The sequence below is a fragment of the Panulirus ornatus genome, chromosome 41, assembly GCF_036320965.1.
Source record: "Panulirus ornatus isolate Po-2019 chromosome 41, ASM3632096v1, whole genome shotgun sequence".
In the NCBI taxonomy this organism is placed as follows: domain Eukaryota; kingdom Metazoa; phylum Arthropoda; class Malacostraca; order Decapoda; family Palinuridae; genus Panulirus; species Panulirus ornatus.
Genome location: NC_092264.1, coordinates 6,454,968 through 6,471,854, shown reverse-complemented (window position 1 = coordinate 6,471,854; position 16,887 = coordinate 6,454,968). Strand labels below are relative to the sequence as shown.

Sequence of the window (16,887 nt, the reverse complement as noted above, 5' to 3'; positions counted from 1 at the left end):
AGAAAAAGAGAAAACTACAAAGTGAGTAGGCACTTTTCAACATCAGTTTTATGGGTCAAGCCACGTTTAGAGAGGAACCCTTTCATTCTTCCTTTGTTTTTTTTTTCTTTCTTTACCTCTTACCTGCCTTGGGTTATTCTTGCATCCCTCAGTTTCCGTAGCTTCTTTCTTTCCGCTCTGAATGCCCACTTGTTGTATGCTGGGAAGTGCCACTCCTTCCCGGCCCTCAGCCCAACTCGCCTCCTCTCATGGCCTCGTCTCCTCTCTCTCTTTGCCATCAGTAAGCAGCAGTTTTATGTTGACATGCACGGTATACCCGCTGTACCACCGTTATCACCCTGGTATTTATGTTTGTCTTTATATTCTTGCTTTATCACGTCTCTTAACACTGTACTGCTGGTCATTCTTAGGGTTTTTGTTTCTCCTATTCGTCTGTTACTCCATGAACGCTTGTATTGCTTGACTTTGATATGGTTATTTCCTTTTACCTTCCTAGTTTCCTAGACCTTCCTTTCTCCTTATTTCAATCCTCATCACTTGACGATGATTCATAGTCTCTTGAACAACCTTCTCACTCCATACGAGTCCATCATTTTCCTGCTCCTTCCTTTTTCATCTTGCTTATAACTTTTTCAGCCTCTCTTTAATACTGCTCATTCCGTGCTATGTTCCTTGAATAACTCTCTCTCTCTCTCTCTCCATTTCTTTGTCATACACATGATATTCTTGACATACACTGACGTTATGGAAAATAAAGATGACTGTTCTCATGCTTACATCACAGATATCGGTGACACTGATGGACCAATCACAATAAGTTACATCTTGAAACTCCTCGACTTTACCTTTCCAATCACGTCCTGCAACACCCCCCCCCCCCTTTCCTCCTCAGGGCTCGGGATTGCCTGTGCTCTGTGATCATGACGGCATAATAGTCGGCTGGTCACTTTCGCAAGCGTCGGGAAACCATTTCCTTTCGTTCTCGACAAACAGGTAGGAAATAAAATAGCGAGAGTCAAGTTTGTCATTGTAATCAGTGTGGTCTGCCTGACCACAGGGTTGTTGTGAAAAATTTGAAGGAACCTCAGAACCTTGCGGGAGACGGTCGTAATCTGTGACCTGGTTCTGAAGAACACGCCACCATGCAAGGTGTACTGCTGGGGTACTCCACTGTCATCCACTTGCATGTTTCCTATTGCAGGATAGAGCCTGTAGGGCTTCATCACATATCTCAAATGTTGTAATCCAGTTTTAGCATACCTCTATATCACTACCCTTCCCTCCTCCTCCTCCATCACAGCACACGAATCCCCACACCCCTCCCTCACCACAAACCAATCACTGCATCATTCAAACGCTACATTTTTCCATTACCACATCCCCTCGGTCACTGCGCACACATCACCATACCTTTTCCCCATCACTATACACTCTTATCAGTACGGTGATCCATTCCTCAACCTTCACACTTCCCAAGTGCTGCGCTCCATCACAACACGCCCCATAACCGCATTTTTCCATAACCTTACCTGTATGACTGTGCGCACCCATTCATCATCTCGCTCGTCATTGTTTTATCACTCTATCCGTCCCTGACCACACCTCTTCCTCACCATAGCCTGTCGCTAGAGCCCACCATCACCCTGGCCTTCTCACAACGGCTCTCCATACCCATGGATGGCTTCCTTCTCCATAGCCCACCACTACAGGCCTTCATCACCGTGGCCCCCGCTCTATCACTGCGCCATCTCTAACAGTACGCCCCGCGCCAGTACCTTCTGACGGCAGCAGCAGTACGTACAACCGCAGCTCCGCTCCCGTTCGCTCACAAAGAGACCTCCAGACTCTTTTGTTGCCTTGATTGAAAACCTGGAGGCGGAGCGTGAGTTGCCGAACTATTGTGGGTGACGGCGAGTATGGCGGCCTCGCACTGTTGCCACAGTGTAAACTGCTGGAGACCTTCCCAGGGGGCCAGGCTCCCTCTACCCCTCTTCCCTGGTGAATCAGTGGATATACTTCTCGTCGGTCATCAAGTAATATGCTGCAGAGATCAGACGATTCTTGTCACGCTAATATGATCTTTTGAGTCTCTTGAAGCCTTGTTTACTGTTGTTTATGTAGGGATCTTCGTCAATGTTGTTCTGGCAAGGATGGAGCGGATGTGACCAAGCACAACTCGGAGATTAAGAAGTTGGTGACACTTTGCCTCCTTGTGGCAGCTAGTACAAAGCTGGTCCTTTTGTTGTGTCATCATACCTTCTGCTGTTCCCACAATCACCACCTACTCCCTTACACCCCAACCTACACCCCTACATTTCCCCTCTACACACTAACAGTCCCGCATACATCCTTACATTCCCAGCTACGCTATATATCAATATTTTCTCTCCCATTTACATTCACAGTAACGTCCGGCCAACTTTTCTTAGTCTTACTCCCATACATTTACAGTTTTTTCTTCTCCAGTCAACTGATGCAGGAAATTAAAACTTTAGGGTTTGTCATTTTGTTTAACGTTTTACACGTGAAATGTTTTCGTTCAGCGTCTGAGTGTTATAAATGCATTTTGTTTTCTCGTGTGAGTATAGCAGTCACAGCACTACATCATTATCGTATATTCCATTACTATTGTTATGCATACTTGTATGCCCATTCCTGTGGCTTATCAAATACCTGTGAACTATATAACTCCAAAATTCACTCCGTGTTTATTCAAGCATTACAATTGTAACTGTCAAGTAAAGATGAGTTGGTGCGCTAGGCTCGGTAATGACATGTTCCAAGTGTTTATGATTTAAGTTTATGATTTCCAGATTACATGCGCCATTGATATCGGTGACAGGAAACTCTAGTTATGATGGACACTGGCTGCTGCTTCTTCTCGATGGTGGGTGGAACCAGTCAGTCGTGGGAGGGCTTGCGCCCTGTGACTGAGAGTGACTGTCCAGAGGGGGATGTTCCTTTCTCTTTCTTTAAAACGGGTTATTTTACAAGTTTTTAAAGAAATTTAGGAAATAACATCATGAATGTCGTGTACTCCTTATCATCCTTGTTAAGATGTCTGAGCCTCAACTTTTAGACATTCAGATCACGTTTGTTGTGGAATATGATCACTTGCCTCAGACAACATACACTGATTACATTACTCGTGTACTTATGAGAAACCATCTGTGTACAAAGGTTAGTCTGGCTCGAACTGAAATTATGATAATCGTTGCTACGAGAAAAAATCGACTCGTGATTTTTTTTCATGAAAAATTTGAAATATTTTCCTTCAAGTTTATAGTTAAAGTGTGAAGATGACGGGATAATATTTCTTTGTAACAGTGTATCTGGTTAAATGTAAGTCGAAAGTGAGTGTGATCGATCACTTTCCATGGCTGTCTACGAACCGTGATGGAAACTAAACACCTGAAATTACGTGGTTGGATGGACAGATATCGACACTCTTGAACAGACTCGCCCGGTGTTTCTCCCTGACTTAGCCGACTTTGTGTGAAAGATTATTTTCCGATTTCCTAGGTTTTGACTTTGAGTAAACTGTGGTTTTCAACATTTGATTAGTAGTTATATGATTTTGATATCAGTCTAGAACTAATTAATTAATAGGCTTTATCGGCGATTATTTACAATGGTCCTTAGAGTATGACTTAGCTAGGACGCCACTTGGTGAACATGCGATTGTTCAAGACAGACGACGAGCGTATCATAAACTTCGTAGTATATGTACTAACTGTTATATTTCTCTCTTGTGTCTCCCCTGATGATGTGATCATTACACGAAAGTGCACTTGGGAACTTACCGTGTTTCATTTTCCTCGTGGACATATATATATATATATATATATATATATATATATTGGAAAGGATCACAATTTTGCGCGTGATCAAGTATATTCCCCGTGGATTCTTAGAAATATATATATATATATATATATATATATATATATATATATATATATATATATATATATATATATATATATGTGTGTGTGTGTGTGTATGTGTGGCAAACAGCTGACGTATCTACCATATTTCATCTTCGGATAAAGGAAATACCTGTGTTACTGGGAGACTACAAACCTGATGAAGTAACTCGTGACAACGTTGCGAATGATGACGTAACACGTTATTACGACCTACGTGATTTCATTCAAGTTATTACCCAGCACATGGGAGACATAACACGCGCTCTTCATCCTCCTCCACGAAGTCTTCATTTTCCTCGCAGCCCTTTTATTTTGTCTTGATGAGAAAGTCGATCAAAAAAAATAATTTACCAAAATTTTTGGATGTTTAAAACATGAAGTGAAGTATCTGGTACATCAGGTGGAAAAGAAATTTTTCAAAGGCGTATTTCTTTTTTTTTTTTTCACAAGTGTCCTGCTCATTTTCTTGTCTCAACTCTGAGGCAACATTTGTGGTGTTACAATCCTGGTGTTGGAGCTGGGGAGCGGACACACTCATCCTCCGAGCAGTCATGTGGAGCGCATACTCCTGATCCTTCGGGTCTGTTGTGGTGTACACTGACACATGTACACTGCGATGGGTCTTGCTGTACAGCACCAGACTTACCGTGTGTACTTACAGTGGCCCAGTGTCTACAACGACTAAAATGGGTTTACTATTATGATCTAGACGTGTACATCACTACGGCTTACTGCCCAAGTCTGTACACCACTACGGTCCAGGTGTGTACAATATTATGGTCCTGGTTTATACACCACTACGGTCCTTGTGTGTACACCACTACTGTTCTTTTATGTACACCACTACTGTTTTTGTCTGTACACCACTACGGTCCTTGTGTGTACACCACTACTGTTCTTGTATGTACACCACTACTGTTTTTGTATGTACACCACTACGGTCCTTGTGTGTACACCACTACTGTACTTGTATGTACACCACTACTGTTCTTGTATGTACACCACTACGGTCCTTGTGTGTACACCACTACTGTTCTTGTGTGTACACCACTACGGTTCTTGTATGTACACCATTGTGATCCTGGTGTGTACATCAGTACAGTACGACACGTACCATATTAACGAACAAGAAGGGTTTTTCTGCTCTGAACATTACCTGTCGTTACCACCGGAAAGAAACCAGTTAAGAGTAATGTGTTGTTGCCCACGAGCGCACTTACCTTGTATCTAACATATGTTGTTCCTGCCTGTTACGTAACGTGGTGTTCCTGCCTGTTACATAGCTTGGTGTTCCTGTCTGTGATATTAAGTGAATTTCCTTCCTGTAACAATGCTTGGCGCTCCTGCCTGTTATATAACGTTATGCTCCTGCCTGTTATGTAACGTTATGCTCCCGCCTGTTACATAGCTTGGTGTTCTTGCCTGTTGGTGGTGTTCCTGCATGTTGGATAATGTGACGTGGTGTTCCTGACTGTTACATAACGTAGTGTTATTGCCCGTTGCCTAGCGAGGTGTTCCTGCTTGTAACATAATATTTCCTCCTGCCTGTTACATATTAAGTATTGTGCTTGTAACATGTGATGGTCCTGTCTGTTACATACCATGGTGTTCTTGACTGTAATGTTTTCCTTTGTTATCCTTCAGCGTTGAACTAATCCTTACACCTCCAACCTGACCCTCTTAACGAGAGTTTTAGCAAAGCTTCCTGCCTCAACTCCTCACCCCCTGAATCCTACGCTCCAGGATTTCCCTCCTTCATCCTCTGAAGGCTGTAGATCCCTGTCACTTCATGTATTCGTATCTGTGGAATTGAAATTTTTGTTTTTCATAATTCTGTCTCCTTTTGTACCTTTCCCTTTGCTTTCTCCACGTCAGCTCTCCATGCTCGCTTCTGCCTCTTTACTCAGTTTTCTTGAGAAATTGAGTTGTGTTCCTTATCTGAAGTGTTGTGAAGGTTAACATGCCTTCCCTGGGCAAATCCTTCACACTAGGGTGGTCATACTTCTTACTTCCCTTGTATTCTAAGTCTTATGAACTGCAGTTTGATCAGTCAATCAGAAATTCTTTTTTACCAATCTCTTTCTGATGATTTGAAATGATATGTATAAAAGATGTCTCAGGCATTAACGTTCAGCTGTCTTTTGATACACACCACTTCGAATTCCTTCCTTGATGTCCTTTTACTAAGAACCACGTAAGTAGTGTTTATCTTCAAATGACCACTTCATTCTCCGTTTCTGTTATCAGGTCTCAAATCTTTAAAAGAGTCGGCTAAGTCCTTTAATCTTATTACATTGGCAGCTTATTGCTGAATGGCAAATTCATTCTGGCTTGCAAAATTTGCTGACTCTAATTTTTTCAGTTTTCTATTAGTTATTTTTTTCCCCTGTTAATTCTCTTCCAATACATCTTTGCCAACCTTTCACTTCCCGTCGTTTTTTATATGCCCAGTCCATCTCAAGACCCAGTCCTGCCTTTCCTGTTTCACATCTCAGTCACTATTCTTCATGTCTTTCTACACACACACACACACACACACACACACACTCAACAGTGTTAGTAGTCAGTCTTCATATCCCAGTTCCGAGAAACGTACTGCAAGTCTGCAGACGGAAAAGTTCAGTTATAAACCAGTAGTTCAGTTACCTGTTGTGCTCGCTGGGTCTTAATGGTACCTCTTCATCCTGCCATGATACATCCAGGTTTCACATCCATAACTTGGGGTGGGTGTTCAGCTACCTTTCCAACAGGTTTTCACACACCCAAGGACAATCTTTTTTTTCTTCAGTGATATTCCACAAGAGTTCCATACACTTGTTACGTTTTTCTGCGTTTGAAATTATGTCCCATCTTCCACTTCTTGATTTTCTGTGATTATAATCTTGCTGTGCTTCACATCCTTAACCTTCCTCAAATTTTTATCGTTCAGCCATATGTGTATATATATATATATATATATATATATATATATATGTGTGTGTGTGTGTTGTGTGTGTATGTAAAGTGTGTGTCTGTGTGGCAGGAGACGGTGAGGTTCGGAAAAGAAAAAATCCGTTTTTGCAGCTGATTTATTTTTTACAAAAGCAAATAAATACCATAAATATTTGTACACAATATTCACAACAGAAATGTCGACTACGCAGCCATTGTCCCCGTCTCTTGGCTCTCCTGACCACCTACTCTGACCCAGTACTAGGAGGCCTTTAATGGCGTGCTATTGACCTTAAAATCTTCATTTTCCCCTCCTGGAACTTTTCCCCCACCCCCATTACTTCCTAGAATCCCTCCTGCTCCACCTCCACCTACTACACCTCCTCCAAGGAGCCCTCCACCTACTCCACTTCCTCCAAGGAGTCCTCCACCCACTCCACTTCCTCCTAGGAGCCCTCCACTGCCGCCGACCAGTCCTCCACCAAAGTCTCGGTGGTTCGTCGTCTGCCTGCGAGATATCCAGGAGACAATGTTGTCTACTATGGTTTCGATAGACTTGCCCGTTCCAGCCCAGCTCCTCCCAGCTGGTCTTGGAGGGGAAGCCGTACTCGAGGAACTTGCGCATGTTGATTTTGAGGCGTTGCATTTCATCTACTCGCACGTCAGCACAGGGGCCCTTTCCGGCCATGTCCAAGATTGTGATGAGTACCTGTAGGAGAGCGAGTAGAGGTATTTTAACATTTAGACTTATGAATGCTACGACCTTGGGCGCTCTGGAGCCCAGAATGATAACGTTACAACCTATGCAATGAACTAATCATGTATACTGAACTGCTTGACATTGTATCATCCTCGATCACCAGTTGTCATATCTCACTCCAAGAGTAGACTGTGATGTCATAACACAAGCATGTGAATCACAGGTGTTGGGCATTAACTCTCCAGGTGTTCCTACTCTCATTCACTCGTTTGTCAAAAGGTATTTAGCGACATAAGAATTGTGCGTCCTGAAAAGCCGGTATGTTTAAGCCAGCTGTGTCACCGTCTGTTAAATAACGCTGTTCATTATCCATAGCTGAGGCAGCTCGATGATTCTGTGAAGTCCGGCAATTATGAAAGTTAGAAACAGGAACATATGAATAGTAACTAGTGTGAAGTAGGACAACAGTGGGCATGATGGTGACCCGAGACGAGGGAAAACCTCTTCTGTGGCGCCTGATGATGGTAGATGGAGTGGAAAGTGAAATTAGGACCATTAGATCAGGTAAGAAGGAACAGCAGTAGATGAGGCGGAGAGTGACAGAGCGAGATGAAGCGGGAAGCATAGAGAAAAACGATGACGGATGCGAAGATGGAAGGAAGATAAGGAGTCACACAAAGACAGACAAAAGGATGAGTTGATGTAGGAATATTTCTTTGATTGCATCATGCCTTGGAAAGACTGGCAGTGATATGATTGGCTTTCCCGTTTTGAGGTTAGATGGCCTCGTGTTCATACGGGTACTATATCATAATTAGAAACGTCATCACTCGCTAGCTGAAGTATTATTCTTTTTACACACTATCACACACCCTTGTGCTCTCAGTGCTGAGAGAAACACACCTTCATCTACATGACACTCTTATCTTCACTTTAATCCTATATTCATTACTCTCTCATCCTCACTGTATCAGGATTGGGCTACTAATTCCTGGAAAAATGAGGAAAAAAAGAAATAGCAAAAATAGTGTTGCGCTTTTAAGAGAGAGACGTAACCGCTGTTCTTACCTGTTCTGTGGTTTTCTCAGGATACCCGAGCTGCTTCATAGGCGCCTCCCCGACTAGCACAACTAATGCAGTTTCTACTTTTCTCTTGAAGCCCACAGCCTCGTGGTCCTCCGGCAAGAGAGACAAGAGCGACCTCTGAATGTTTTCCCGTATGCTCTCTAGGGGCGAGGGGGCGTCCAGGCAGGTGTCCGGCAGGTAGGAACTTCCAACAGGGACTTCAGACTTTTCTGAAAATAAGATCTTATCCTTCGGCGGGTCAGCTACAGGGACGACCTCGCAGTCCTCAAGCTTAGAGCGTGGAGAAAGTATTGTGACGGGATGATGCATCGAGAGGGTTGGTATGGTGCTAGGGATGTGTGGCGGTAAGGTGGACATCGTTCTCGTCTTGACTGGTGGAATACCAATAGCGACCGGTGGTGTGGTGTGGGTGCTGGTGTTTAGGGTCGAGCGAGGAGGATGAGGATTAGATGAAGCTTTGGGAAAGACAGGCGATGGTTGCTGAGAGAGGGAGGCTGATGTTAGTGGTGATGGTGGTGATGGGGGGAGTAACGGTGGATGACAGGTGGTTGAGATGCTCGTTGGAGGTTCCTCTGGAGTGTGGATGGGGATGAGAGGAGGGGGAGCCACCTTCCGAGATTTATTTTTCTTGAAATCTGTGTGGCCTACGTCGGCAGACTTCCTCCTGAGCAGATTAGACCGTTGGGTAGGTGGTGAGGGGAGGGCGGGCGTGAGAAGGTGGTGGTGATGGGTATGTGGTGTAGCTGGTGGTGCAGGTGTTGTTTGGTGGTGGATTGAGGTGGGTGGTAGACCATCCCTGTAGGCCAACAAGCATGGCCCTGCAGGACCACCTCCAAGTCTCTGGCACAGATCCAGGGGTGAACTCTCTGCTGTAGTAGTACTACCACGGCCGTAAGAACCGAGAGGCTGCGACAGGTCGAGAGGGTTGGTGTCGACATGGGAAGGAGAGTGTGAATTCGAAGTTGGCCTGTACGATATCGGAACACTGACACCTCCCTGGGGAGCTGCTGGCTGCTGCTGATCGGCCGCCGTGGGATGGTTAGGATACGGACGTGCGAAGGGGACAGCACTCAGCCCCATGGGTGTGACCTGACCTCCTGACCCAGGCTGATGACCCAAGGAAAGCTGATGGATGTTGATATGTGGAGAGTTGGGTCCACTGAGCTCAGGCTGGAAGATTGGCTCAGGAGGCAGTGTAACGCTCGGCGGTGCCATGGTAGGCAACTGCTGCTCCGTGGACTGGCTGACCATTGGGGCAGCAGCGGTAGCAACAGCCGCAGGAGGAGGAGGAGGAGGAGGAGGCTGCAGTGGCCGCTGCGTTGAGAGAGCTGCTCGCAGCACACTAAGCGGTGACCGCCCCCCTCCTGGGTACTGTTGCTTCTTTGGTGGCATCCGGAAGGGCGGGGCGGATGTTGGGGCCTCGGGTGGCTGGGGCGTGCCCAGCGTCTCGCGCACAGCGTCCCGAGGCGCCACCGAGGAGAGTAAACGCGCCGAGATAATTGTAGATTCCGCGACAGATGTATCCGGCTCTTCTGTCTTCACGGTGGTTTCCGGGGACTGGTGTGTTCCTCGATCAAAGGCCTGATCTGGGGATGTGGCGTAGCCTGTGCTACCGCCTGACTCACGACCCGAGTCCTCGGAGTCGCTCACCGTTATACATACCCCTGTGTCGGGTGGCTGTTCCTCTGTCTCGACTGACTGTGGTATAGTGGGGATATTGTCGCTAGAGATAGGGGGTGCCATAGGGGTGAGGATGGTAAGCTGCGGCTCGCATGGCTGCGGCAACATAGGCTGGAGGCCTGGAGGCGGCTGAATTTGCTCCAGATCTTGCATGTTGATGGTCGATGTCTCTGAAGACAATGTGCCTTCCAGATCGATATCATCCTCGCGGGCGTACTCGTTAGGATGGTGCTGGGCGGTGTGGTTGACGAGGTCCTTATCACAGGCGAACACCTGGCCACACGGAATGCACCGCACGCCACTATCTACTCTGTGCACGCGTACGTGACGACTCAAGTTGCCAGAATGCTCAAATGCGCGGCCGCATAAGTGGCAGGCGTATGGTCGCTCTCTTGTATGTATACGCCGATGGACGACTAGGTTGGCGTAGGCAGCGAACCCTTTCTGACAGTGTTCACACTGAAATGGCTTCTCACCTGTGTGTGTCCGTACGTGTATCTTGAGCACTTTTGAACAGGTAAAGCCCTTATTGCAATGACTACATACATAAGGCTTCTCACCGGTGTGACGTCGGACATGTATGACGAGTTGGCCGTGCTGGGAGAAGCGTTTCTCGCAGTGAGGGCACTGGTAGGGCCGCTCCCGGGTGTGTACACGCATGTGGGTGTTGCAGTTGCCCTTGGATGCGAAACTTTTCCCACAGAATGGACATGAAAATGGTCGCTCGCCAGTGTGAGTCTTGTAGTGAGCATCCAGCCGCGATCGACGGTCGAACTCTCGCCCACAAACATCACACCGGAGCTCGTTGACCTCCGCCGTCACCTGCTGTAGATAACCAGGATTAGTAAAAACATAACACGACCCTACCTTCCTCCACACACACACACACACACACACACACACACACACACACACACACACACACCTCAATAATAACGTTTCACATTACAACATTTCTGCATTTGAAGGATTGAGTCTTCCGCTCTGTAATACCGACTTTCACACACTCCATTGTCTTGCAATGGTTACCACATACCATGGCCTCACGAAGTACTCCCAACACGACATACCATCTTAACGTAATGCGCCGTTTTACGTATAAGTATATACAATACGCAAGACAAGTACTCATAATTTTCATCATCACAACCACTGCGCCTCAGCACCGAACGCCATATCATATGATGCCTCGTGAGAAGCTGTGATCTCTGTAAGCACCAGATGAATACTTCCTAGAAAATAAGATAGTGTTAAATCCTTAAGGCTTGAAAATACTGTATGTTTACCCGCACAAGTCTCATTGGATACTAGATGGGCCAATTGTGGAACTGTAGGATGATAAACTTTATCAAAAAAAGAACATCATTTGTAAAGAGATGTGTTGCACGGAAGTTTTAAGAGCTTATAGAAACTGATTATTCAGAATAATGTTCCTTGCCTTACAGGCCAGACTCTGTTTAGTGTCTGGTCTAAGTACTCTACTCTTTAACTTTGCATCGATTCCTAAATCGGAATTTTATTTGGTTCACGTGACTCGAGCTTCTACACAAATACCAAAGACTTTCGTTACAACTTGCAGAAACTTTATCAAAAGAAGGGAAGACTCAGCCACCTGGACTATTTCCTGTGTTAACCGGAAATCATTTATTCTCAAGAGTGCAAACTCAACCTCTGGTCAACATCCGGATCTATGTTCTTTGCAAGTAACTTACTAAATTTAGCCTCAAACACCGTAATTTTGATATATGGCACAGAGGATTTAACAGACAACAATGAATTATTACATTTTTATGTTTACTTCTATATCTCGTAATATTTGTTATCCCAAATTACCCAGACGAGAGAACTGCTGCTCGGAATGTATAACTTTGTGATGAAGATGATAAAGGAGAAATTGGTCGCGCATGTTATTCTCGTTACATGGTTTATATGTTCCACTACTGTACACTGCCATAGAGATAATTCAGGTTTGAGGACCGAGAAGTTAATCGAAATTGTATGGACTGTCGTCGCCATGCGAATCCTATAACTATACTTTCTTGTGTAACTCTGCTGCCAACGAGAGAGAGAGAGAGAGAGAGAGAGAGAGAGAGGTCGACCCATACCCCAGCTAAGTCTAGGAATATCCTGTCTCCTGCCCTCAGAGCAATCCATTAGCTAGGAGGCTGTTGACAGCAGCCATCCACGTTGGTACTACCGCACTGGCTGAGGAGCCTGGTGCCTGGAACCATCTTACACTCACCATATTAGGATTGTGGGTCTTGCTTTCTGTTTGAACAGAACAACACTACCGGGCTAGTCTTGCTATCCTCTCCTTACAAGCACCATTCATCTGCTCAGACCTCACTCATTTTCTTCACATAGTTCTCTTGCCATCTCCTCTCAGCACAATCGTCTTTAGATATAATCATGATAGAGTCCACCAAACCTATAACCCTTTCGTTAACATTTTATTTGAATTCAGGTCCGGCCCTGATGTGGACTCTTGTCCGTGCATGGAGTCTCCACCGAAATAAAAAAAAAAAAGACGACCGTGGGAAATAACGAGAAATAGTTTTTTAAACTATATGTCTCGAAGAAAGCGGCTTAGGAAATCGTATACCATTACATACATTACTGAAAAAAAAAGAAACAATTTGAATTATATTAAATTCAGCAGATTAGCCGCTCTCCACCACTTGTAACGAGAACGTAGCCGCCATGAACAGTAACGTCAAAATATGTGACGACCAGAACTTGCAAAATTCAGTTTCCTCCTGACTCACCACCATCTGGGTGACTTACCCAAGATGCATCGTAGCATGACGTTTGAACAGACGACAGAAACTTTACACCTCTTCCTCCACACCACATAACCTCACCCTCCAGTATCTTGGAAGGGGAAAAAGCTGAAGAAATGGTTATACCCCTACAGTCACGACCCCTGCAACACATGTAAGGAACTTGAAGTCAGCGAAGTGGAGAAACTTGAGCTGTAAACCTAAAAATGAGTCAACACGTCTGTTGTTGAGGAGACTAGTGGAGGTTTACACTTCGGGATAAATGCTTTTATTGTCGTGTTAGGAAATCTGCACAGACTGAACTGTCATTCAGATGCCGTGAAAAAAAAAAATGTAAATGAAGTGATGTAATGTGACTACCGTGGCCTTATAATACCTCACGTGTTAACATACTGATCTCTAGATTTCAAACGTAACACACACACACACACACACACACACACACACACACACTACCAGCTCCTGTAAGCTCAGTGCGGCTCAAGTGCCGAACTGCGACGGGGTGCATGAGGAATTTCAGGTGGGTGCAGCGTGTGTGTGTGTGTTTGGACGATCGCCATTCATCCCGGTGTAGCGCAGTCACCTCGCTGTTGCTGCTACTATCCTCTCACGGAGCAGTAAGCCGGTTTCAAACTATCATTATAGCCTCTGACCGTGGGAATGGTTAGGTGTCTAGTCATCATGACCTCCTCGAAAACAGGTTGAGTTGCATCCCCGTCTGACTGTGGGCACGCGTGCTGCACCTTCAGAACTATCAATGAATGTATGTCCAACGTCTCCACATTAGAGTCAGAACGGTCATATGATTGGCCTGGCATGATCCAGTATATACAAATATGTGTGTGTGTGTGTGTGTCAGAGAGAGAGAGAGAGAGAGAGAGAGAGAGAGAGAGAGAGAGAGAGAGAGAGAGAGAGAGAGATAGTATAAATCTCGTTGATGTCATGTTTATTGTATGTATTTATATTCATATATGTATCTGTGAATGTGTTTCTTGTGTGTTTGTTTTTATGCATGTGTGTGTGTACAAGTATGTTTTTATTTTCCAGATATCTTCATGTGAAGCTTTTGTCGAGAATTTTCATCACAAGAGCAGTGGTTCTCGGGACTCTCTGTATCAATAAACACGAACCATTCAAAGGAAGATGAGACAGCAACATCAGCCTTGGAGGACTCGCAGCTCGGCGCTCCCGGGAAGAGCTGTGGTAAGTAGGATGATGAGGTCGACTGTCACTAAGGATGTAGAGGAAGGGTCCTAGAGAATGAGAGGCACGAGGAAGTTGGAAGGGTCAGTACAAACCGAGGTAGACTCTATAGAAATTGCGGTAGAATCAGCAGAGACTGGTAGAATCGGTAGAACCCGACCAAACAAATTAGTACTGAGCGATACCTGCCAACGTTTTATTCCATCACGAGAATTTTTAAATGAAAGTTTCAAAAATCCTCTTATCTTGCGATGGCGTTGAAGAAATCGGTGCAGGTTTAACAGTGCATCGAGCGGGAGAGCTGGAATCTACAAAGCACCTCGGAATACGCCGAACCTAAAAGTTTTGACAAGAAAAAAAAAAATAAAGTCAGGGTAACCCAGCTATGGGGGTAGGGGAGTCCGCCATCCCAGGCCACAGTAGTGTCGAGAAATGATGACTAGTGAGTGCAGACTGGGCTACTGGTTGAGGCAGATTAGTTCACTGGCAACTGCAGATTGGGTGAATGGTAAGCGAAGATTGCGTAAGGAGCTACTGGGGACTGGATGACTGGCAGAGATACTTGTCGTGCAGTTTGCATGAGACAGCAGGAGGAATCCAGCCTCTTGTGTTGATAATATGTCTAGATCTTGGCAGTGATGCTTTAATCGAGAACACTGCCACCATCACACGCACTTCCCTGACCCAACGTACCTTTGTGCTAGCTTCCACACATTCCACATCTACACTAGGATTATCCTTTTTAGCAGAAATGATCATATTAGATAAGAGAATGATTTAAGGGTAACTAGCATAAAAAAGTTTACTGAAAGTCGCTCATGAGTGTCTGTTCACGAACGAAAACTTGACTTCGAAAGGATTCCTCCGCGGAAGAAAGAAGTATCGTGGGACGTTGTCACAATACACATGTAAACATAGCCTCATACCGGCAGAATCTGATCAGACATTGTAACGACACCGAATCACTATTAAAGTTGTCCATAAAGGTTACTGCGTCAGGTAAAGCCATAGAAAAATACTTTTAAGATCACTGGAGTTGCCATACTTGAAAACCACTTGTCTTTAACTGGTGCAGACGATATTCCGGACCGATGAAGATATCTTCTTGAAGCCCAGGTACTCGCTATTAATAACCATGCTCATGCAATTTAAACTCATTGAAGGCTACTCTCCCTATCACTTGAAGCTGGACGGAGCCAGCCACACAGAAGCAGCATGCCTGACGGTGCTTGACTGGACTTGCCACACATCAAGGCTCGTGGCCTCATCTTGGCCACAATAGAAGATGACTCGTGCTTGGCAACAATCTCTCCATGGTATTGTCGCAGGTCCTGCGTCATTACGTGTAATTGTTGACGCCTCGCTGCCATCTTTTCGCCCGTCCCACTCATGGCCTCGTCTTTTGTCTCCGGTTTCCTGTTATTTGAGGCAGACTTTGAGCTGTTTGGTTTGTGGCCGAAGGTGTTTGTCATGTAGGCGCATCACTGTTTATGTAGCTGTTATAATTGTCGTGTTTCAGTTGTGAACAGTTTGGTTTCTGTCGTTTCAAACTGTTGTGCTCTGTAGCTGTATCCGACGTTAGTTTTTGCAGTGAATATTGTTCGTTGTTCGCTGAAGACTTGTGTTTTTAGCTGTATCTGATGATTCTTGAGCTATGAACTTTATTACCTTTACCCTGAATGTGTTACTCTCTCTAGTTGTTAGTAGTGTGTGTGCTATGAGTGTTGATCTCCCCGCATCTGCATTGGATGTTTGTACAGTTAACGTCGAGAGGTTTCTTGCTACAACAGGTGGGTTTTCTTTTATGGACGTCTCCCGTTTGTGGCAGGTGTTTGGGATGTGAATACCCTTGTTTATCCTGCAAATATTCTCCCGATTGTCATTAATCATAATGGCAGCGTTGCCATTGATCTTAATGATTTAGACTTTTATATGACGATCACTTATGCACTACGAAGAGGTCGACTTTCCTAAGCCTCCATCACTTTAAATATTTGTTGTCTTTTATAGTCTTTTAGACTTATCGACATTGTCTGTATTACCGTTTCCACTCTTTGCTTGTTTAACGTATCCACATTTTTACCACTAAAGGAGTATGTCTCGACGTCTATAGATTGGTTCTCATTTGGTCTGTTATGTCCTTCCACTTGGCATTTCTTAATTTCAAAAAATGCTTTAAAACTCCGTTCACAAAATCTGTGTGTGTGTCGTCCTGGCACCTGTGGCACAATAACAGACTGAACTTGACACACCTAAGGTATCCACGCGAGCTGCTTCCTGAGGTTGTATAGCTGCCTGACAAGTATTCTCTTTTCTCCGGGAAAAGATGTTACCCGAAGTCCTATTCATTTTCCATGGATCATAAAGTTTGAATTATCTTAACATCAAGTTTGTGTTGATGTATGTTTATTTGTGAGCATATTTGACATACAGGATTGGACACCTTTACTGTTAACAGAGCGGAGTACGTTTTCCTCTGGTTTAGTACAAGATAATGATATATTTTGGTAATATCTTGACATCAGAACCCTCGTTCATGGCCATGTTTGTGGCCCTCAAAACTTTACCATTGCTTGTA

At 44.8% G+C, this 16,887-nt stretch overlaps 2 protein-coding genes across 2 annotated transcripts in view; one reads left to right on the top strand and one right to left on the bottom strand.

Moving 5' to 3' along the window:
• The window catches only part of sav (scaffold protein salvador), a 1,023,444-nt gene that overhangs the window by 767,131 nt on the left and 239,426 nt on the right, over window positions 1–16,887 (top strand). The window contains exon 15 of the mRNA XM_071685935.1: window positions 14,154–14,309. The gene's annotated coding sequence lies outside the window, so the exon portion shown is untranslated. The remainder of the gene's footprint in view (window positions 1–14,153; window positions 14,310–16,887) is intronic.
• LOC139761639 (uncharacterized) overlaps window positions 6,990–16,887 on the bottom strand; it is a 37,793-nt gene continuing 27,895 nt past the window's right edge. The window contains 3 exon segments of the mRNA XM_071685924.1: window positions 6,990–7,421; window positions 7,423–7,569; window positions 8,629–11,151. Of these exon segments, the coding sequence (XP_071542025.1) occupies window positions 7,122–7,421; window positions 7,423–7,569; window positions 8,629–11,151 (2,970 nt within the window). The 3' untranslated portion in view covers window positions 6,990–7,121.